This window comes from Neovison vison, chromosome 13 (assembly GCF_020171115.1).
Source record: "Neovison vison isolate M4711 chromosome 13, ASM_NN_V1, whole genome shotgun sequence".
Taxonomy (NCBI): Eukaryota; Metazoa; Chordata; class Mammalia; order Carnivora; family Mustelidae; genus Neogale; species Neogale vison.
Genome location: NC_058103.1, coordinates 11,081,153 through 11,105,104, shown reverse-complemented (window position 1 = coordinate 11,105,104; position 23,952 = coordinate 11,081,153). Strand labels below are relative to the sequence as shown.

The 23,952-nt window shown below is 40.4% G+C and overlaps 1 protein-coding gene and 1 non-coding gene across 9 annotated transcripts in view; both read left to right on the top strand.

Moving 5' to 3' along the window:
* The window catches only part of UNC79 (unc-79 homolog, NALCN channel complex subunit), a 240,734-nt gene that overhangs the window by 93,731 nt on the left and 123,051 nt on the right, over nt 1-23,952 (top strand). For all 8 annotated transcript variants that reach the window (XM_044230469.1, XM_044230471.1, XM_044230474.1 and 5 more), the window contains exons 9-14: nt 2,824-2,912; nt 3,543-3,583; nt 6,176-6,204; nt 11,381-11,610; nt 13,857-14,028; nt 15,372-15,602. In XM_044230469.1, the coding sequence (XP_044086404.1) occupies nt 2,824-2,912; nt 3,543-3,583; nt 6,176-6,204; nt 11,381-11,610; nt 13,857-14,028; nt 15,372-15,602 (792 nt within the window). The remainder of the gene's footprint in view (nt 1-2,823; nt 2,913-3,542; nt 3,584-6,175; nt 6,205-11,380; nt 11,611-13,856; nt 14,029-15,371; nt 15,603-23,952) is intronic.
* LOC122894932 lies at nt 1,731-1,837 on the top strand. The gene has a single exon (XR_006381922.1). It is a non-coding gene; the product is annotated as a U6 spliceosomal RNA (small nuclear RNA).

Genomic DNA, 23,952 nt, shown 5'->3' with positions numbered 1-23,952 from the left:
TGATTTTTGGTTTCCCACTCCCCAAAGACATCACAAATTAGATTTTTTCCCATTCTTCTCGGCAAACACCTTAGTCCACCCCTCTGGCTGGCCTTTGCTTTGCTTACTGGCTATTCCTTGTAGCCAGTCCTGCAGGACATGCCAAACCATCCTACTTTCTCTTCCATTTTTAGGTGAGGTGAAATTCACATCAATTTAACCTTTTTAAAGTGAACGACTCAATGACATTTAGCACATTCATAGTGCTGTGCCACCACCACCTCTATCTAGTTCTTAAATATTTTTATCAGCGCCCCCTCCAAATTTTATTTTCTGAACTCCAGCATTCCTAAAGAGTTTTCTTTTGTATTTTGACTCTGCTTCCCTGTAAAGGTAATATTAGTGCTTCCTGTGCTGGGGCTGTTTTTGCAGGACAACAGATCTGGCTCAGTATTGTTTTTTCATTGCAATACGAGCGTTCCCCAAACCCAGGTGGGTATGACCATGTGACATACAGGCCAAGGGTACACAACATCCAGATACTTACAGAATAATGTTCAATGAAAAGGAAGTCATCCTTTATAGTATGATGCCAATTTAATTTAATATCACATATATGTATATTTATACTCATATTCCTGCTCATCAGAATGTTATTACTGGTTGCATTGAGAAGGCGGGTTAATGAGTTATTTAAATTTTTTTCTTTTCTCCATTTTCTTAAGCCTCTACATTGGGCATAATTGTGTTTATAAATGGGAAATAACTATTTTTTAATGTAGTGGTCAGCTATGAACATATTAATATAGATGTAAACTGACATGTTTAGAGTAAATGGAATTGACCCTACTGTCCGCAAATGTGATGGGTCATGTGACCTAATTCATTTACCATATTCGAAGTCACCTAGCTAATCTGTAATGATTATAGCTCCAACCTCGTAGGAGTTTATCTCTTTGAGTCGAATGAAAAAATATCTTTACCTGACAGGAGTATCAATAACTCATTAGAAATGAAAGTGAAGTAACTAATGGAAGAACAGGTCTACATCGGGCACTTGGGAAAAATTCAGGGAAAGTGGATTTATCCTCACAAAAAGTCTACCATCACCATATTTATGAACTTTACCACTAGGCAGTGATGATTTGCCAAATAGAAAAGTATTATCTATTTTTGTTGCAGTACATTACAAAAATGTACTTTTTAAGGCAAGAGCCAAGAGCTGCAACAGAATTCAAAATGAAAAGATGCTGGAACTTAGAGTTCATTATATAACACTCTGCTTTCGGTTTTACTTGGTTCTGTTTGCAGATCAGTTTAGGAAATACATTAGAGCCCAGATAATTCTCTAACACAGGAGTCAGCTAACTATGGCCCCCAGCCAAATCTGGTCTGCTGACTGTTTTGTCAGTAAAGTTTTATTGGAACACAGCTATGCTCATTTGCTTCTGTATCTATGTCTGCTTTCATTCTACAACAGCAGAGTTGAGTAGTTGTGTCAGAGAGTGTATATCCACAAAGCCTGAACTATTGACTCTGGTCATTTACAGAAAGTTTGCTAGTCCCTCATTTAACACACCAAAAAGTAGTTGTTCATCACATCAAAGGAAGCATGAAATTTATCTAAGGAAAATTTTCATACTAGGCCTTTAGCATGAGAGAGTATATAGTTTACAGGTTTTGTTGGTATAGCAATTGAAATTTAGGAATTCCTGCTCTTGTTTCCCCCATGGTTGAAACTCTTCAGTATTGTGCTCACTTCAGCAGCACATATACTAAAATTGGAATGATCTAGAAAAGATCCACAGGGCTCTGTGGAAGGATGACACGTGAAACTTTTCAGGGTTTTAACTTTAAATGATAGGCTGGTTGAGTTATAAGTTGGTTTGTTTTCCCTCCCTAATCAGTAAAAACAACTAAAGAAAAGGAAGGGTGGAGTTCCAGAAAAATCTGTGTCCTAGGCATATTAAATGCTCAATCAGCTATAGCAGTAGATTGATTATTTCTTGCTGGACAGGAACAGAAAACAGAATGACTTTGGTAATGTATAGAAATTTAACCTGATGCAACATACAAGATTCAGCTAGTCATGTTTCCTTGATTTTAAACATCCAGATATTTGAAATATCCCAATGACCAACAGCAAAGTGAACACTTTTCATCTCTGTGCTTCAGCTCATGAAAACTCAGCCATAAATAATTCAGAAGTGAACAGGGCACATAGTGTTAAATGAACCACAGGCCATGTATGGAAGGAAAAAATACCTGAAAATGTGACATTGGATGATTGATTTAGAATTTAGATTCCAGAATAAGAAAAGTGAGTTCCTCAGTGTTAGATTTCACATGACATTTTTTGAATTGAGGTTTTTTTTTTTTTTTTTTTTTTTTTAAGAAGCAAAATTTTCTACTGCCAGAATTTTGGTTACAGTTATGATTTTTAAAATTTTAAGATATTTTCCTCTTCCTAAAGAGATATTGCTGTGTTTACTACCACTTTCAAGCAGGAATGAATGTACGAGGTATATAGGGGCAATTCGAGCGACCATTGAACAGGATTTTTTCTCTTTGTGGAATGAGGGTAGATTTTTTGACACTATCTGTTACTCAATTGCAGATAACAGGAGAAATGAAAAACCAGAGTAGGCACATTTAAATGTCCAGTGTGGACTCATCAGCCAGGGCAGGAAAAGCAGCTGTGCTATAGGTTAAGTGGGTTTTACTAAAACTATTTATTCCACTTTGCTTTTGAAAATCTGTCACAATCAAAACCTTTGTGCTCATGATATGGGGGATGTGATAAACAGGATAAGAGAGTTCATTCTGCTTTTTCATGTGTTTCAGATGTGTATAGACCCTTCCCTGTCTGTAGCTCTGGGGGATAAACCACCTCCATTGTATCTCTGTGAAGAATGCAGCCAGAGGATTGCAGGGTAGGTATATGGGTCCTCCAAGAAGAGGAAATAGGGCAACAAAAGAAGATAAGAGCAATCAGTTGTACTTAAATTGGTCACATCACTCGCATTTCCCACTAGCCTTTTTGTTTTTGAAAGGTTGCTTTGCCAGATATCTGACAAATAGCAAACTTTAATTAGAAAGATTTCAGCTTTGAAAAGTTGCAATATTTCTCTCCATGGGATAAGAAAAAGCAATTCCATGGAATAAAACAGCTCCAAATTTTGAGCGACCCTGTTAAAAAAGGCCACAGAGAAAAATAAAAGAAAACCATGGCTTTCAAATATGAGGTGTAATTCAAACGGATTCTCTCTGCTTGTTAGTTTCACAGAACCACACTGAGCATTGTACAAATCATGCTGTACTTTGGTTCGCTTAATTAGCATCTGGAAAGTATCATTTAAAGATAACTGAATATGATGAAATGCCTATAATTTATAATTTAGCTAAAATGCATTAGACATTCAAAAAGTTTATTATGATAGTGTTCTTAATTACATTTCCTTTCTATTGAAAACCTTCTAGCAATAGTGTACAGCTTATAAACGTTCACGTGGAAGGGTAACATTGCAAAGCAGCTCAAAAATGAATTTTGTTTTTCTTTATAGGGACCACAGTGAATGGTTGATTGATGTTCTTCTGCCACAAGGTATGGTTTACTTCAGAAAGGATGAATAATAAGTAATCATGACTAATGGCATGGTTGGTTTCTCTCCTTTTGTACTGTATTATTTTATAAAGACAGTAACCAGGGTATTATATACTATGAAAAGTCATTGCAGTGAAGCATTGTATCCGTGTCTTGCTCATACCCACACATTTGGAAAGAAGAGGTATCATCTCAACCAAAATTAAGAGGATTCCGTATGACAGAAGCCTTGCTGAACTATGTCTTGGGAGATTTTCTGTGTATATAACAGGCATTGCTAATGGTGTTTGCTGTGCCAGGTCGGAAAGAGAATAGGGAACATAAGTGGGAAGAACACTGAATAAGTCTTTCTCCTACCACTATTAATAGTTCTGCGTTTTTAGGGAAAATCATTTAATTGTTCAGAGACTCCGTCTCCCCAGTAAAGTGGGGATAAAGTATATGTGACTCACCTCAATGAAAGATGGGATGGGGTAGTCCTCATAGTTTGTTGAAGTTCTGAAGGCTATTTCTGATAAGTCGGCAGGTCCCAGACAGAGCATTCCTTTACACATCTGGAAGTAGGTATTCCAGCTGCTTAATTGGGGGCTGAAGTGACCAGGGGAAGTATTAATGACAGCAGAGGAAATATGGAAGGTGAGAGAAGCTTGGGACATACTGAGCACACATCAGGCACACAGGAGGACTTCAGAGGTAGATAATAAAAGATTTTCTATGAAACGCCATATTTAAAAAGAAATGTAAAAATCTCATGTTAACTAAATTCTGTGAACATTTAAAAAAAAGTAAAGTGATTTTCTTGATGATAATTACACTATTTCTTTGTAGTCCTCATTTTTTAAAAAAAGATTTCATTTATTTATTTATTTGAGAGAGAGAGAGAGAAAGAGAGAGAGAGCACATGAGCAGGGAAGAGGGGCAGAGGGAGAAGGAGAAACAGACTCCCCACAGAGCAGGGAGCCTGATGCGGGGCTGGATCCCAGGACCCTGAGATCATGACCTAAGCTGAAGGCAGATGCTTAACCAGCTGAGCTACCCAGGTGCCCCCTATGGTCTAACTTTTAATAGTAGGTCATGTCACCCTTAAGAAATAAATTACCTTAGTGAGTGCTTTACATCTATAAAATGAATCAGTAATGTCACCTCTAGATCCTTCAAAGACACATTCTGAAAAATTTCATAAGAATATCTGTAAAAACATCTGGGCTTTTATGGGTAAAGGTAAATTTTCCCCCCTTAAATTAGACTACCCTGTTAATGAACTTACAGTGTTCTGAAGTGAAGCCCATAGTTAGGTTCTAAACTACATTTTTAAATATCAGAAATGTTGGTGAATTCTGGTCACCTTTTCCAGATGATATTCATCTCTGGAAGCAAACTTATAATAACTTAAAATTATTTACCTAGAGATGTGACACTCAGGTTAAGATAAATTCAAAGATATCAAACTATTAAATGAACATTAATTATACAAAACCAATTTTAAAAACTGAGTTGTAAGTTTCTATGATTTGGCACCCACCGATTCATAATTTCCAGACAGTTTGGGGGACATTTACCTTTGATCTTTTTAATAAATTATAACATAGACTATACTATAAGTAATGCGTTAGTTCATTTTTTGAACACTTACTATTTCAGGGGAATGTTAACATATATTTGGAAAAATTATTTTCAAGTATTCTCAACCATTAATTTTCATGGAAATACTTGGTATACCCACTACAAAGAGTTTGTATCCATTTGTTAAGGTCGGTCCCGGAGTAGACCGTGTTTTGACAGCCTAATTCCAACTGGCAAGTTGGGTTTGAAAATTGCTTGCTCTGAAATGACATGTAGCTGGTTTTACACTAGTTAAGGACTGATATAAATCAATAGTTCAAGTCTGAGTAATCCAAGTTAGTAAGTTCTTTCTACAGTTTTGAAATAGCAAATCATCTCCATGGTGAAGCTCTAAATATACCACATCCAGTCAGTGTCATGGTAGAACGGAAGAGCAATAAACAGGGAATCCAGAGGCGTTGTCTCGAAATCTCCCTTTATCATTGATAGCCTCTGTGGTCCTGAAGAAGCCATGCCAAGGGGTGCCTTGGAGGCTCAGTTGGTTAAGCATCTGCCTTCGGCTCAGGTCATGATCCCAGGGTGCTGGGATCGAGTCCCTCATCAGGCTCCTCGCTCAGCGGGAAGCCTGCTTCTCCTTCCACCTGCAGCTTTCCTTCTTCCTCTCTCTGGCAAATAAATAAAACCAATAAAATCTTAAAAAAAAAGGAAGTCATGCAATTCTCAGTTTTGTTCTGTCTAACAAGGAGATGAGATGAATGTTACTTTGCTTTGGTTTTGACATGATCTGAATTCTGAGTCATGTCCAAGGAGGTTGAAGTACCCGTAAGAATAGGTGAAGTATTTGAGCACACAGGTGTTCCTGACCTCATCAAACACGGGTAGATGACCATTAATAAGACAGGAGAGAAGCTATTTGGGCCAAGTCTAGAGGTTATGTCACTAAGTTTGTTTTTACTCCCCTGTGTGGCTGCCCTTATTTAAAATGGGCTGTCTTTCTTTGTTGATATGTTGTGTACCTTCCCCTTACAGCTGAAATATCTGCTATATGTCAGAAGAAGGTAAGAGCAAACCATCTATGTGGTGGGGCATGATTTGCTGTGTGTATGTAAATTCATTCATTGACATCTGCCTCATTTCTGCCCCCTGGTTTCCCAGTACGTACATGTCACTGTATTCGTGAAGGGGGAAAAGAAATGATTTAGCATGCAAGATTGCTATGTCTGAATGCTCTCTGTTTTCATTTCTGCTTTTGCTCACCCATCTTCTGCACAGTGTTTTTGATGAGTAATCTGAAACAAAAGCATATGTGTAACTCTAATCACAAAAACCTCTGAATGACCATGTAGAACATGCAGCATAACTTTGGTAAAGGATGTATCTTGTATGCTCAAAATCTTTCTTGTTTTGGAGTGGAGTGCCGATAGTCCGACACATGTGTGTCAAACATACCCAGACTGACAATAGATAGGAAATATTTATTTATATGTAAGCTGAATGGTATCTCTAGTTAAAGATTCCACTTTCAAAATTTCTTTAACCACTTTTTATGAAAGTTTTCCCAAGCCCTTTCCATCCTCTTTCTTTTTCTAGTTGAACGTATAAGGCAAGGTAGTGTGGTGTCGTAGAGAGGACTTTGGATTAGTTGGTTGAAACACTTGGTTTCTGGCCGACTCTGTCCCTACCTACCTATGAGACTATATACAAGTCATTTAAACATTTTAGGACTTGGTCATGAGTGGGGACTTTAGAGGGCTATTTCAGGGCTGTTGCACATACTAATCCTAAAATGCTGTGGCTTACTAACAACAGATATTTGTTGCTAATTCTGTGAATTGACAATTTGGCCTGTGCTCAGCTAGGCAGTGCTTATGATAAACTCCTCCAGGGTCACAGTGAGCCTGCAGTCAGCTGCTTGGAAGTCTAGGGATTGACTGGTCCCCGATGACTTCATTCCCATATCTGGGGCCCCAGCTGGGGCAGCTGGAATGGCTGGGATGACAGGGGTGTCTGGCTCCCCCTCTTGCCATTATGTGTCTCATCCTCCAGGGAACGAGGCTGGATTTGTTCACTAGGCAGCAGTGTTTGAAGTGAATGAGATTTACTGAATTGCAAGGCCTTTTGAGACAAATTTCTGAGTCACATAGCATTCATTCTGCTGCCTTCCACTGGCCAAAGAAAGTCCCCAGGCCAGCCTAGATTCCAGGAGAGGAAAATAGACTTCTCCCCTTTATAGAAGGAGTGACGAGAATTCTGTGATCATATTTATGGTACCACAATCTACCCTCTGGACATAATTACTGGCATTGCTTCCACATGTAAAATTCTTGCACCACCTCAGACCTCCTAAAGTCTTAAATCCATTTATGGCTTCAGTCCATCATCTTGTGATCTGCATATGGTCTGGCCCCTGATGAAACTCCTTGGGTGAAAATTCTCTTGCTCCAGAGATGTGTGAACTAAAAAGGCAAGTTATCCACCCCCCAACAACCCCCGTCCCCCACCCTACACACAGTGGTGAGATAGGGAGAGGATAATAGCTGTGGGCCTCCGTTCTGAGGAAGAAGGGGAAGCACATCGCTATCTGCGGTGGATAGCTCTTCCAGCCACGAATATGTCCATGGTTCTTCCATTGGTTCTCCAAGGCTGGAGAATGTACCTTGACGAGGATCTGGTTCTACTTCCTGGGAGTAGTTTCCTCATTGTTGTTCTCCTGAATTTTTTGCTCTATTCTCTGAGACATCTTTCTTTTCCAAGAAGAATGGTGCATGTTACAGCTGTGGGACTCTCTTAGCTTGTCCCCTGCATGTATCCCACAGACTTGCTTTCATGTTGAATGATGTCTGTCCCCTTTAGTCTAAGTTGGTGACCCTTTTGCTAGAAAGACTTACTGTAAAACTCTGGGTTTTCAATAAATCTTGTTGGAGTTCAGTGCCCCCAAACTACATCTGTAATTCTTTTGGGGACAGTCCTTTCTATACTTTGGGCATTTTGGTCTGCCCTTAAAATTATTAGAAGCCCTGTTCTATCTGAAAGGCTCAACTAGGCATCGCCTTATATCCTTCTGAAGTTTTAACAAAGGATCGTGCAGCCAGTCAGCGTGCTTTTGATTTGATTTTTATCCTGAGGCTATTTCCTACTTTGAGAATCTTTTTATAAGCCAGAGAGACAAGGATGAGAAACAGTTTTATATTCCAAATGAGCAGGTCTGCTGTTATACCTAACATATTTGACACCAGAGTGGATCCTTTTTTTTTTTTTCTTAACCCTGCCCTCCTTTTTACAGCAAAATTATTTTTAGTAATAAGCTTCAAATTAGCACATTTTTATTATCCTTTAATACATGTTGTATTTTATATTTGGAGAACATTCATTAAATTCATAAACGGTTCAGAATTGTTTGAGCTTGCTTTGGGTACAGTTTGTGTTAGCCTCTTTTGAAGGACATAGTCCTGCATTTGCACAGGGGGTTTGAAATAAGCAGCAAGATTGTAAAGGTAAAGAGACAGACTTTGATTTATTTCAATCCTGTCGTTCTATGAGCCAGGTTGGAAGGTTTTTTGTTTTTGTTTAAAATTCAAAGTAGTGAAACAGAGTGCCTGGGGAAAACCATGCTCAGCGGAATCTGAATCTAAGGGAAGTCTCTCTAGTTGGCTTTTGAAAGGAATGCATATAGTGGAGTCCACATGGGTTGAAGACTGACTGTGGCTTGGAAATCCATTACTAAAACTTAGTGGGAACCACGACAATTGTTTGGAACTGGCACCAACCAAATGCTATTTTGGGGTAAAGTATTTTATTGCTGGTATTACTTAGAATTGAGGGCACATGGTGATAAAGCAGGTCGACTCTTGCTTGATGTTCCAGATGTTAATATATGCAACATATCCAGATAACTGTGTAAGAAATCACTCAAAAGATGGCAGTATTAAACAACCACCATTTAACGATGCTCATAGATTCTGTTGGCCGGGGATTTGGACAGGGCACAGTCCATAGCCTGTCTCTAGTTGATGATGTTTGAGGCCTCATCTGGGAAGACTTGAATAATTGGGGGCTGGAATTATCTAGAAGCTTCCAGATCATGTGTCTGGGCTCTGGGATGGGATGACTTGAAGGCTGGGCGTAGCCAGCACTGTTGACAAGAGACTTAGTTAGGTACACATTGCCTCTCTACATGGCTTGGCCATGGTAGAGTTCTGAGTATCCCAGTGAGGAACCGTCTGAGAAGAGAACATTTCAAGATGACCAGTGAAAGCTGCATGTCTTTTGGAAATCTGACCTCAGAAGTCATATAGGCATCACTTCTGCCATACTTTATTGTTAAAGCAGCCCATTTCGATTCAAGGCAAATGGGCACATACCCAAGGAAGCCAACCAAAAGAGCCTCATCCACAGCTGGACTTGATTTAGATGACAAGACCTTGAACCTCCAGCCAAGAATTTGCATGTGGGAAGAATGTAAATAATTTGCAACCAGAAAATATGAGGGTGAACTGCAGGCCTTAAACTTCAGGACTTTATTATAGTGAATAACTTCCCACTAAACCCATATCCTCATCCTATTGTTTATAGAATAGTGGGAATCCTAGAGGAATAAGGACGAAGTATAACCTAGAGGAAGAAATTAAACACTAAGAATATACTCTGCTGTATACCACACGGCTAGTATGCTCATAGTATGCTATATACTATGCTAGTATGCTCATATGCTATATACCACACAGCTGGGTGTGGTATTGGATTGGTGGGGAGCAGAAGCCCCAAACCAATAAGGATTCATGTGCTTCCAGAATAAAAGTTAGTGTATGAAAAAGAAAGAAAGGACACAGCAGGGAAAATACACCACATGGTGAAGTCAGGACTGACCTGGATGCTCACAAGACTTGGGCCTCAGTTGCAGAAGAAACATACTGTACTTTAACAAATTATTTTTAAAGACCTTATTAATAAGGAAAAAAAAAGATTACAGAAATTTTAAACTTGCTTTTATGATTCATTGGCCTGTGTCCTATTCAGAAGGTGCAATTTCTCAGCACTAGGACCCAGGGTCTCGTGCTAAAATCGAAGTGGAAGAAACCTTCCTTTGAAACGGTCATTCCGATAGCCAGTTCAATAGGTTGTCAGTGGTTGATGTAGGTTTTGTGCCTCCTTCCTTCTTCTGTCTCCTCAAAAGATCTGTCATGGGAAGGGGAGGCTCTCAAATCTTCACCAAGCTCTGTGTTCATAATGGCCTAGGGTATGACATCTCATAGAGCTTTATAAGCTCTTTATAAGCTCCACTGAAAGACTGAAAAGCTCTCGGGATACAAGACATTGCAGTCAAATGCTCTACCCCTGAGCTATAGCCCCTCTCGGGATACAAGACATTGAGTATGTGGTGTGGCATCCCTGACAAGCTCAGGACACACATTTCTGTGGAGGTCAGGAATTTTCCCTGACAGCTCCTCAGATGGCTTCATGATGGTGCCTCTCTGCTCTGCCTTTTGTCAGGGCGGCTCTGAGTAGCCCTTCTGAACTCCAGATTCTCTCTGCACCCCTACTTTTCTCATTGGCATCCTTTCCTTTGCGGATTCCTTGCCTGTAGCTGATGTCAGCTGCTGATTCTGTGAATGGTTCTCGCTGTTTTGCTATGTTCCCGTGGTGTCAGTCGAGGTGTTTGTCATATTCTTTAGGTCTTGAGGGAAAGCTCGCTGGTGGGAGTGGGCGGCCTGCTTGGGGCCATCAGCTCATGCGACCCAGGCTCCCTACCTGTCACACAGCAAGGACCAAGGAACTGTGGTGGGAATCTGCTCCGCCAGGGGTGGATAAAATAATGTTGAAGGTTTAATCTGGGGGTTAAAACTATTCATTTCCTGTTCTGATGTGCTATGATGCACTCTCTCTGGGTCACAGTTTCAGGGGCTTTTCCTCCCTCTTTCTGCTGAAAACTCTTGAAACACTAACTTGAAATAATCCAGAAAGAACCCCACCCCCACCCCATGACTGAGGTAACTTTACAGAGGGCTTCCCAACACAGTTCCACTCACATTTAGGATGTTCCTGCCACTCAGCTAGTGGAACCCACTTCTTACCTTTATTTTTTAACTCTGCCTGGGATCTAACTTGGTTAAAGACAACCTGTCTTGTAGAAAGTTTAGAAATGTGCGGCCACTTCCGGTGGCCCCTTAGCTTTCCATTTGCCACCTTTACCTCATTGATCAGCGTTGGCTTATTTATTTATTTATTTGCCTCTAGAACTGCAGTTCTCACGTAAGAAGAGCAGTGGTCACCTGCTTTTCAGCGGGGTGCTGTGGCCGTCACGGAAACCGGCCTGTTCGGTACTGCAAAAGATGCCACTCGAATCATCACAGCAATGAAGTGGGGGCTGCCTCGGAGACGCACCTGTATCAGACCTCGCCTCCGCCCATCAACACTCGGGAATGCGGCGCCGAGGAGCTGGTCTGCGCCGTGGAGGCGGTGATCAGGTAACGGGCAGCGGGTTTCGGGGCCCGCCCCGAACACCACCTTGGCTTTGAGCCACCCTGCGCGGCCCGAGATGTGTAAAGTTAATTCAACTTCAGGGGCCCCCAGCCCAGCCTCTCACCTGCCATCAAGCAGTGACGATGTTTTCATTCATTCATCCCGTATTTATTTTTTCGATTGTACCAGGCAGGTGTTAGGCGCTTGAAAGACAGGAGAGAATACGATGGTGTCTGCGCCTTCAGGTTACTCTCGGAGGGACTATAACAACCGATGCACGCGGTTGCCAACCACCGTGGGAAGTCCTGGGGGAGCACAGAGCTGAGGGTCTCGGGGGAAATGAAGAGCAGGCACCCATCAGAGCGAGGGGTGGGAAGAGGGGTACCCCCCACCGACAGCGCACAGTGAAGTGCGGGAGAACTCGAGGTAATTTGGTACTGGGGTAAACAAGCAGGCTCTGCGGTGAGTGCAGGGTCCGGTTCTGCAGGCTGCGGGCTTTCCGTTCTATCACGTGACAGTAAAAGGAGCTTTGGAAATGATAATTTCCAGACTCGTTCTCTTTCTGTATAACATTCATCGAGGCAAGATTTTTAAAAATTAAAGAAATGGGGCGCCTGGGTTCCTCAGTGGGTTAAAGCCACTGCCTTCGGCTCGGGTCATGATCCCATGGTCCTGGGATCCAGTTCCCCATCGAGTTCTCTGCTCAGCAGGGAGCCTGCTTCCCGCCCCCGCCCCCCTGCTGCTCTGCCTGCTTGTGATCTGTCAAATAAATAAATGAAATCTTTAAAAAAAAATTAAAGAAATAATATTAGAATATCAGTTGTAGGAGTAGGGACTCTTTTCTGTGTCTCTTACTCCAGTGGCTGACAGGTGTAGAAATGTAATAAATGTTTGTCACATGGAACATTATGGAAAGTTTAGAAAGTGAAAAAAAAATTCCTCACCCATACTGCTATCATCATGGTCAGTTTTGCACATGTTCTTCTGGTTGTATTCAAATACACTTCTTATTTATGTGACCGTAATCACAGTGTAATTCTTTTTGGTATAACATAATACCATGAGCTCTTTTGCATGTCATTATACAGTTTCCATGTTTACCGTTTTTAATGGAAACATAATTTTCATCTAGATTATTTCCCCCCACCTTTAGATTTCTAGCTTGCTTCCATTCTTTATTATTATAAATTGCTCTTGATAAATATTTTTGTGAACAGTGCTGTTTCTGTATTTTTAATTTTCTTAGGGTAGATGACAGATAGGGTTGGCTGGGTCAAAGGGTATGAATAATTTCATGGCTATTGATACATTACCAAACTGATTTTCAGAGTGTGTATATGAATTTATAACGCCAACAACAGTGTATGAAATGGCTAGTTTTTGCTACATCCTTGCCAACACTGGGTTTTTAAAATTTTTCTTTTTTAAAAAAGGTTTTATTTATTTATTTGGGAGCATGTATACAAGCAGGGGAGGGGCAGAGGGACAAGCAGACTCCTTGTTGAGTGGGGAACCTAATACAGAGCTCTATTCCAGGACCCCTGAGATCACCACCTGAGTGGAAGTCAGATGCTTCACCTGCTGAGCCACCCAGGTGTCCCCACTGGGTTTTATTTTTTAAAGATTTTATTTATTTATTTGACAGAGAGACAGATTACAAGTAGGCAGAGAGAGAGGGGGAAACAGGCTCCCCGCTGAGCAGAGAGCCCGGTTCGGGACTCCATCCCAGGACCCTGGGATCATGACCTGAGCTGAAGGCAGAGGCTTTAACCCACTGAGCCACCCAGGCGACCCTGGGTTTCATTTTTTAAAATTATGACTTGTTTAGCAGATTAAAAATCATTTTCAAATCTTTGGATATTAGATATTGAATATTTTTCGATTTGGGTATAGATTCCTCAGTCCCTCCTTGTACCATGCTTCTATGTCCACCCAACTTCAGATTAGACAGAGGGGGAGTACTGATGTCTAGTGGGGCGGGCGGTGCACTGGAAGCCAGAGCGCATCGGTCCTGCTTGATTCTAACTGACAGGAGGAAGCACCCTCTTTGAGCCTCAGTCTGTTCATTTTTGAAATGGGAGTGGGGTACAGGGAAGGAAAGGAAGTTAGGCCTGTTGGAGTAACTCCTGCCAGTTGAAAGGAGAGCGATGAGGAATGCTGGAGTGAGTACTCATGAAGCCGTAACTCAGAATGTGTCATCGCCTAGAATGTGTGCTCGGTGGCCTGACCTGCCATTGCTCATCTTTGGCAGCTTGCTGAAAGAAGCCGAGTTTCATGCAGAGCAGCGGGAATATGAACTGAACCGCCGGCGGCAGCTGGGCCTTTCCTCTTCCCATCATTCCCTGGATAACACTGACTTTGACAACAAGGACGATGATAAACACGACCAGCGGCTACTCAGTCAATTTGGAATATGGTTTTTAGTAAGAAAATAACTCCCCGCTTTCTTATTTCTCACGACAGCATTGCACCGATGAGGAATATTTCCTTCTTTTTAAAGAAGCAAATAGTAAATAGTGAAAAATTAATCGTAGCAGTGGTACTCTGTATTCCAGGATAGTGACTCTCAACCCTAGGTTGCGTAGTAGATTTCCCTAGGAAGGCTTTTAAAGAATACCCAGATCCCACCCCAGAATCTTGGGGACTTTTTAACAAGCTCCCCAGTTGATTCTAATGAACAGCCAGTATCAAGCCTATTGGCCAGACCCTGGACTGTTTGAAATGCACCTTTAACGGATAACGAATGGGGAAATTGCTAGGGTATGTTGTGAAACCTTGGAGTCAGTATAATTTACAGATCATTCACATCCCACTTATATACATGACATTTTTCCTGAAAGTTCAGTCTCTGTGGTACTTTTTGTATAATTATGGCAAGTCTGCATATAGCCAGAAAAATTAGAGCCATATTAACACAAGGAAGTTGACTGTGTTTAACTGATTTCACTGGCAACATTCATTCAGTAAAGATCAAACATTCTGTTTCCAAATTCTGCACAAGCTGAACTTGCCAGTTATGTAGAGAAGCAGGCTTTTGTTTTTGCCCATTGGAGACCGATTAAGTCTCCATAGGAATACATCTCTTTTATGCTTTCACATGGTTATCTGAAAAAGTCATGTTTTGTTTTGTCTTACCAAATTGGTATTTAATTGTTAATTTCATGTTTTGCTTCTAGAACTTATTATCTAATGATACAATGATTGCTATTGTGAACTCTTGGAAGGCAAGGGTAGCATTTTCTTTATTCTGTACATTCCTGACCCCCTTCTAGAGTGCTTAATAAAAGATTATTACAGAATGAATAATGAATAAATGATGAGCTGTTTTTAAAAGCCTATTTATAATGTGGTGAATGAGGGGGCTCTAAGCTTTCAGAATTATTACAGATAGAAAGTCTTTAGCGGAATATGATACTTTTAGAATGGAAATGTAGGTAGATTATTTTTTCACTGAAGGTATTTATGAAATTTCACTTTGCAGACTTAACTTTTTAAAAAGCATTTATCTAGTGTAGATTACAAAATAGATTTCTTATAGGGAAAAAGGCTTATCGAAAGGTGCAGTCTCCGGGGGAAATCACTGTTGCAATCCATCTTTTCGGCAAGGAACACAGTTTCTAGGTTGACCGATTCTCCATCATTTATAAAACTGCTTATTTCGAATGGATTACTGGAATTTTTTTTTTTTTGGGCTTTTAAACGATTGTGTAATAATTATGTAGAGATGGATAGAGACTGAAACAGAGTCTAATCTGCCCATTTGCAGGTGAGCCTCTGTACACCCAGTGAGAACACACCTACGGAAAGCTTGGCCAGGCTGGTGGCCATGGTGTTTCAGTGGTTTCACTCCACAGCCTATATGATGGATGATGAAGTTGGGAGTTTGGTGGAAAAACTGAAGCCTCAGTTTGTCACCAAGTGGTTGAAGACAGTTTGTGATGTTCGCTTTGATGTCATGGTCATGTGCCTTCTTCCCAAACCAATGGAATTCGCCAGGGTAAGTGGAGGCCCACAACTCAGACCTTGTTGGAGAGGCATTGGGAGAAGCTCTGCCCTTAGTCATTAGCGTGTTATCAGTGTCTGTAGAAGAGGGAGCGTCTCTTCTTATTTTAGTTAATACAGCTGAACGAGGTTGGTTGAGCGACTACATTTTAGGCGATGGGCTGCTCTGGTGTTGGTTTGGGATGGGGAAGAATGGCAAGATGAATGTGTGAAGTATCTTTAAGAATTTAAGGGAGGATTCTTTCTGACATTGCTGAACATGTTTTTTAATTAAGTAATGGGGGGAAAAAAAGTTTCTCCCAGAGATTGCTAGAGCTCGGTCCTTTTCTGGTCTACTGTCTGTGGAAAGGCTAACATTTGGCTAGGAGCAATTTCTGTGGTTTCACATATATTTCTAGAGATGAATGGTAGAAATCCCCGCCCTCCCATTTGGAATGCCAAAAAAGGCTTACTACGAAGTGCCAAAATGTTCCTTTTCCTCTGACTTTGAGGACGAGTTTCTCTGAGCTCATCCCTTTGCTTCTGCCTCCATGGATTATAGGCTCCAGATTTTTGGCTAGTAAGACCCCATATTTTTTGAAACCAATATAATTTGTGTCCAACCTAGCAAGGTGGATGTCCACAACCAGTTTTCGGCAGGTATATATGAAATTTTTTTCAAGGTATTTTCTGAATTTTATTTGTGATTTTTTTGGGTTGCTTTCAGTGAGATATTGAAGAATTTTTCAGTCTGAATAAGACATTTCAGGATAAAATAGAACACAGACCCTCTAAAGGAGTGGCTTTTATTAGATTTCTGGGACACGGAGCAGTTCTGTTTATCAAGATACGCTTCTTTTTTCTTTGCTGCCACCTACTGACTCACATATAAAATTGAATTTTTGCATACTGGAAATTCCCCGTTTCATGGCATTCTTCAACTGCGTTGATATGTTTTCTGTTGTTTCTTTTGGAATAGTAAAGGATTGGTCTGCTCTGAACTTGAAAGATAAGAAGAATTGGGAGGAAAATTTTTCCCCTTCCAACGTGGGTCCAGTGGCTGAGGGCGTATTAATCAGCAACAGACCAAGTCAGGAGAGAAAAGACAAAGTTTATTTACACTTAGGCTCAGTACTCAGTTCATCACTGAATACTCGGTGATGGGTAGTCCCTCAGTAGCCAGAGATAAAAGGTGTGTGTGTTGGATGGGGTGGTGTAAGGGCTGGAATGAGAAGATACAAAAGGTTCTCTTGGGCTTTTTGATGTGAGCGGCACTGGGCAGTCTGTCTCCACAGGAGTGGAATTCACAGGCAACTCCCTTTAACGGAAGTAATATTTTCTAGAAGCTCTGCTTCAGTCAGACAAGGGAAGTGGGGGTAAGGTTTCTCTCTGCATCTTCTTTCGCTCCAGTGTTCTCATTAAAATAATCTTTATACCAAATCTGGGGGTCTGAGTGTTCCCACCATTTCTCCCATCTGAAACTTCTCCTGAAATTTCAAAAAAGAAGCACGGTTGATTGTTGTGGATTCGGGTTAGGAACTTGGAAGGGAGAGATCTGTAAAGGAAGCGAGGGCGTAGATTAGGACAAGGAACAAACGGTCAAACAAAACTGAGGTTAATGGTGAGAGTAGACTATAAACATAGTTTCTGAGGCCACAGGGCAGCTAGTCAAGATCTGTAGATGTTGGGCTCAACACACCTTTAGATGATGGAGGACATCAGTGCCCCTGGAGCAGAGCACAGCTGATGCGGGTGTTCGGTGAGCTTCCTGACTGGCCGAGGCTGTTGCCCCAGTAAGCCCTTTGAAGTTCTTAGCAAGTCATCTTGCTCTAGCTGGTGGGGGTTTGGAACAAGAGAGCCTAAATCTCAGTAAGGATTTGTGGGGTCAGGTTTTAGTTTTCAGTGATACGAAGTCAGCAGGGTGGGAGAAAAATTGGAAACATTAGTTACTAAAAGAATGTGCAAGACAAATACCATATGATTTCACTCATATGTGGAATTTAAAAAACAAAACATGAACATAGGGAAAAGGAAGGAAAAATAAAATAAGATGCCATATGAAACTCTTAATCATAGGAAACAAACTGAGGGTTGCTGGAGGGGAAGGGGCATGGGAGATGGGGTACCTCGGTGACAGGCATTCAGGAGGGCACGCGATGGAATGAGCACAAGGTGCTCTGTGCAACTGACGAATCACTAAATTCTACCTCTGAAACTAATAATACAGTATATGTTAATTAAATTGAATTTAAATAAAAATTTAAAAAGTGTGCAAGATAGCAGGATTCAGTTTATGAAGAGGTGAAAAATAGCTCAAAGACAATGAACAGGACTAGAATCTGATAACTCACAAGGGTAGGTTATAGTTTTCCAATGAAACACAAAATTTCTCTTTTCAATCACCCTCATTTTGATCAAAGATAACCAAAGTAAGATTACTTTTTCACAGAGTAAGTCTAGTCTTATTAAATTTGGCCTAATTTTTTCTGTAAATGCAGCGAGAATGGTAATTGACCAAATAGAACTTTTCGATGTTCACTTTGCTGGAGTTTTTATGGAGAATCTCAGTTGGGGCTTTTATGAACCTCTAGAGGCCAGGATGCCAAGTCAGTAACTTGTTGTCATACTTCATTTGTAGTGCCTATAGATTTGAGTAAATTTCTCTCTTTTTGAGGTCACCAAAATATTCTAAGCTTCCTGGGCTGGCCAGGAAGTGACATGTCTTATTTGGTTAAAGGCTGGGATTCCCATAAGCCAGGTACCAGGCTGGTTCTTCCAAGAGGGCTTTGTAAGCATTTGCTCCTTCCTTAAAACGGCCTAGCCATATCTGATTCTATGCACATACTTGTAAAATATGACACCCTAGTCAAAGTCTTGGTGATATAACTAGCTTTTCCAATTATGCTCTAATACAAGGAGAACAGATTCTTCTTAAACTTCTGCATGAAAATAAGAATACTCACCAAGAGTTTCTGAACCTTGGAGGGATCAGATGGGGGGACAAAAAAAGACAAATGTTTCATTGTTGTTTACAAAGATGTAATCTACTAGGTTGTTATAAATTATAGATAACTTAAGAAAAACCTTCTCGCCAGAAAATAGTAAAGAGACCAGTGCTCCAAACGAAATAAATAAATAAATAAATAAAATAAAAATGATCATCATTCTTCATAGGTTCATTCAGTCCCATGTAGTTAATTTTTGTTTGGCTTGATCTTGGGTTAGCAGTTGTATGAACCCATGAGCTTCTCTACCAGAATTCTGGAATCCTGGCTCAGGCCAGTGGCTTGCAAAGCCATCATATTGCCTCTTATCGTCCTTTACACGGGTTTCAGAGACAGTCCTTTTTACTGAAGTTAAAGCATTCTGTCTAGTGGCTGATTGCAAGAGCTTTCAGGAAAGCATCAATATAAAATAGTAACAATCTGTAAATGATAAAATACTTAAAATGGCTGTAATCAAAGATCTGATGAGAGTAACTGGAATTACGATCTCATTCTGCTGTCGTTTTCAGCTATTGGGCAAAGCAGCACGAGGATATGTCATGAGCAGTAAGGGCACTGACAAATTTCTAGAAGTTTCACAGAGCTCCTGAAGTGTTTGTATTAAAAACATTTACCTATACAAATATAAGCTAGGGAAGGTTAAACATCTCTTTGTATTTGAAGATGCTTTTTGTGCAATTCAACATATCAAGTAAACCTGGTTAGTTTAATGTTTTTTGATTTTTGGGTTTTTTTACTAGAAAAGTGAAAGCCCTTTGAGATTTTTCTAGGGGCCCTGTCAGAAATTTGAAAGTCAGTTTGAGATCAGGACTTAATTTAGGATTTGATTTTGGGAAGGTAAAATACAAAAGTTGTGAAAAATGTTAAATGGTTTAAACACTTGCTTGACCAGGATTATGGGGTCACTGTAAAATAATATTTAGTTATCCGTGTAACCAAAATGACAAAATTTCCAAAGTAAATATAGTTTGTAACATGATTATAAAAAAAGTCACCTTTTTTTTTCCCCAAAGATTTTATTTATTTATTTATTTCATAGCCGGAGATCACAAGTAGGCAGAGAGGCAGGCAGAGAGAGGAAGAAGCAGGCTCTCCGCTGAGCACAGAGCCCTACGCGGGGCTTGATCCCAGAACCCTGGGATCATGACCTGAGCTGAAGGCAGAGGCTTTAACCCACTGAGCCACCCAGGTGCCCCAGCTTTTTTTTTTTTTAATTGTTCTCTTAAGTAATTGAGGACATTATAAAGACAACATAAGTCACAGGGAATTCTGGTAAGACGGAGTCTTTGTTTCCTAGACACATTACTGAAAAGGTAAAGAAAAACCTTTTGCAATTTCTTATTAAGACCAGACCAATAATCTAAGAAACTTTGTTCTTTTTAGAGAAAGAAAGCCAAAATCAAGTTGTATACTGTTACACTATTAAAATTAAAGCCCATTTAAAAAACCTTATAATTAATCCATTCCATTGTGGCCAGTTTGACCACACAAGCTGCTAAGATTCTCTCTTCTCTGTCCCTGCTCTCCACACCATCCCTTACAACTTTTTATTTCCATTCAGGATTTTGTCCTTCACTTTCCTCTTTTTTATTATGTTTTTTAAAGGTTTTATTTATTTATTTGACAGACAGAGAGAGATCACAAGTAGGCAGAGAGGCAGGCAGAGAGAGAGGGGGAAGCAAGCTCCCTGCTGAGTAGAGAGCCCGAGGTGGGACTCTGCTGAAGGCAGAGGCTCAACCCACGGAGCCACCCAGGCGCCCACTTTCTTCTTTTTTAACCTGGAGATCCTCACACAGCCTCTAAACAATGACATTAGGACAGAATGTAATTTGTACATTCCTTGAATATTTTGCAAACAGAGTGTTTTCCTTCACCCATTATTTCAAATGGTTTTGCTTACATATATTGATTATGCTTTTCAACACTTACTAACCTCTATTTTTCAGAGAAAACCGGGAGGTAGACAGTTTGTGAATTGCCTGTCACCAGCATTTTGTAGCATATTGGCAAATTTTATGAATATACTGCCTTATAACTTCTGAGCTTTATGCTTCATAGTATAATTTCTCAGTATGGCAAAAAGAGCATTTATTAACAGATCAAAGTATCTTTAGTCTCTCTGTCAAAATAAGGATCCCAAGGTAGATGAACTTATATTCAATAATTAATGCGTCAGTGTTTTGTCTTATTTAGAAATGATCTAGATATTCAACTAAATATCTAAATATCTAAATGAATATCTAAATCATTTCACACAATTTAGTTTAACTCTAATTTCAAGCTGCCAAAAAGATTTTGGATGCTTCTTCTTCTTCTTCTTCTTTTTTTTTTTTTTTTGAAGATTTGTTTATTCATTTAATTTTATTTTTTATTTTTTTAAAATTCATTTTAAAGTGAGACAGAGAGCATGAGTGGGGGGAGGGACAGACGGAGAGGGAGAGAATCCCCAGGCAGAACACCATTTCCCCCACCAGCTGAGTGTGGAGCCCGACACAGGGCTGGATTCCAGGACCCTGAGATCATGACCTGAGCCAAAACCAATAGTTGACCACTTAACCAAGTGAAATTACTTGGTTTGCCCCTGGAAATTACTTCTAAGCAGACATATTATAAAACACAACTATTGTTGAAATGAAGCTTGTCAGAATAATAATTTAACTTGGGGCACCTGGGTGGTTCAGTTGGTTAAGCAACTGCCTTTGGCTCAGGTCACCATGTCAGGCTTTTTATTCAGCAGGGAGCCTGCTTCCCCCTCTCCCTTTGCCTGCTACTCTAACTGCTTGTGCTGTCTCTCTCTGTGTCAAATAAATAAATAAAATTTAAGAAAAAGAATAATCATTTAACTTAATTAAAATGAAATCTATTAGTTTTATAATCTTAAACATCTAGTAAATATAGTATTAGCTTATTTGACTAGTAACCCCGTGTAGAATAAAATTGATAATCATACCATATTCAGTGCTGATAACTCAGAAGACACAACTGTTTTTACTAGACCAACAATGTGAACTTAGTTTTATTTATCAAAGATTGACCCAAATTGCATGAACTTGATAAACATTTGGGTTACTTTCTATATTTCTGAGAGTTTGGGGAATATTTAACTTACATAAGCCCCCCCTTTTTTTAAAAGATCTTATTTATTTAGCAGAGAGAGACATAGCGAGAGAGGGAATATAAGCAGGGGGAGTGGGAGATGGAGAAGCAGGCTCCCCCTGAGCAGGGTGCCCAAAGTAGAGCTTGATCCCAGGATCCCAAGGCAGATGCTCAACCAACTGAGCCACCCAGGCACCCCAACTCTTATGTTTTTAAAGCTCATTTGGAATAAAGATCTTTTAATGGATTTTATAGACTGATTTGTCAGTGCTATTCAGAGGTAAGAAAATATCACATATATACATAATATACCTATACAAACATACAGGCAGACATGAATACAAGTGGTCCCCAACTCATGATTTTTTTGACTTCATGATGGTACGAAAACAATACACATTCAATAGAAACCTTACTTCAGAATTTGAATTTTGATCTTTTCCTGGGCTAGGGATATGTAGTACTATCCTCTCTCTTTTGATGCTGGGTAAGGACCGTGAGCCTGGCCTCCCAGCCAACCACGTGATCATGGGGTAAACCACCACTACACTGACAGCCGTTCCGCACCCAGGCAACCATTCTGTTTTCCACTTGCGGTCCCCACGGTTCAGTACATGACATGAGATATTTAGCACTTCATTAAAAAATAGACACTGTGTTAGATGATTTTTCCCAACTGTAGGCCCATGTGAGTGTCCTGAGCACATGTAAGGTGTGCTAGGCTAAACTGTGCTATTTGGTGGGTTAGGTGTATTAAGTGTGTTTTCAGCTTACATGATTTTTCAACTTACAGTGGGCTTATTGGGCCGTAGTGCAATTATGAGTTGAGGGAGATCTGTTGACCTGAATAGGAAACAGTCGTAGAAATACAAAACTCGCTAGTTTATATAAAAGTTGGTGCTTATATGCACTTTTCATCCTCACTGTTATTCAAATTGTGTCTCTGACAGATGGAACAAGTGGCTGACCTGTTCAGTATAAAGGCTAAAGATTTTTATCAGTATGTGTGGAGGAGACCTTCACAATCTTTTTATTGGCCCTGATACGGAATCTCATGAAGACTGGGGTTCAACCTCAGGCAGTTACTTATTTCAGTCGGCTAAGAAGTTAACTTTTTTTTTTTTTTTTTTTTTTTACGATTTTATTTATTTATTTGAGAGAGAGAGAAGGAGAGAGAGCACAGACGGAGGAGAAACAGATTTCTCACTGAGCAGGGAGCCTGCTATGGGGCTCAATCCCAGGACCCTGAAATCATGACCCGAGCCAAAGGCAGATGCTTAACCAACTGAGCCACCCAGGCGCCCCAAGAAGTTAACTTCGTGAAGGCTGGGTTATGCTAAGGACAACAACAATGGAGGTTTGCTAAGGGGGTTGTTAATTGGAGCTTTTTGGGTGGAGGAGTAAATGTCTCCTGTTTTAGGACAGTAAGAAATAGTACAAGTGAAAGCCAGGCACCTGTGGGGCTGAGAGCCAGAGTTATTTTCTTAGATGTTTGCATCTCAGAGAGATAGTTCTGGGTGGTAGGAGATTTACATCTCAAAGGGGAGGGAAAAGGTGCAAGCTTTTAGTCACTGGTCGGAGAGGGCTCAGGGATCTATTTGTCTATTAGGTTTTGATTGGAGCAAATAATACATTCTCCTGTGGCATGGAGCTTTTATGAGCAGGCAGTTCAAGGCAGGAGAGGCGTGGGAGGTGGACAACATTATTTGTGCTGAGCCTGAAGTCTTGAGCATGTCCGGGTGGAGGTGTGAGTGGAGAGGAGGGCTCCAAGGAGTGGGCTTGAGGAGGCAAAGGCCTGAGACGGTCACTCCTGGAGTGTTTCTTCAGTGCAGGGACCCTCTTTTCCAATGTCCTGACTGTTTATAGTATCTACAGGAATCTTGAGCTGAAGAGGCGAGGCTTTGAGATTGATAATAAGCATGGATGGGCTTTGGGATACTTCTGGATCCACGATAATTCTACAGAGAGCCAATTAGTAAGGCGAGGACAGTTATTTTTAATTCTTCAAAGAATGAGATAGCAGTCTTGCTAATAACGTTAGTGAAGGAGCTGGCCTGCCGGATCAACTGTGTTCATTTGAATTCTTTGTAACAATGCGAGAAGATCCCAGCTAACGGGGAAAAACAGAAGATTCCTATATTCTAAGACATGTAGATTTGAAGCTGTGTGCTTTGCAATATTTTAATAAATTGTTTGGCAAAGGCTTTAGGATGTTCCTCTTCCTTCTGAGTACACTTTAGCCCAATAAAATTTTGGAATTCAGAG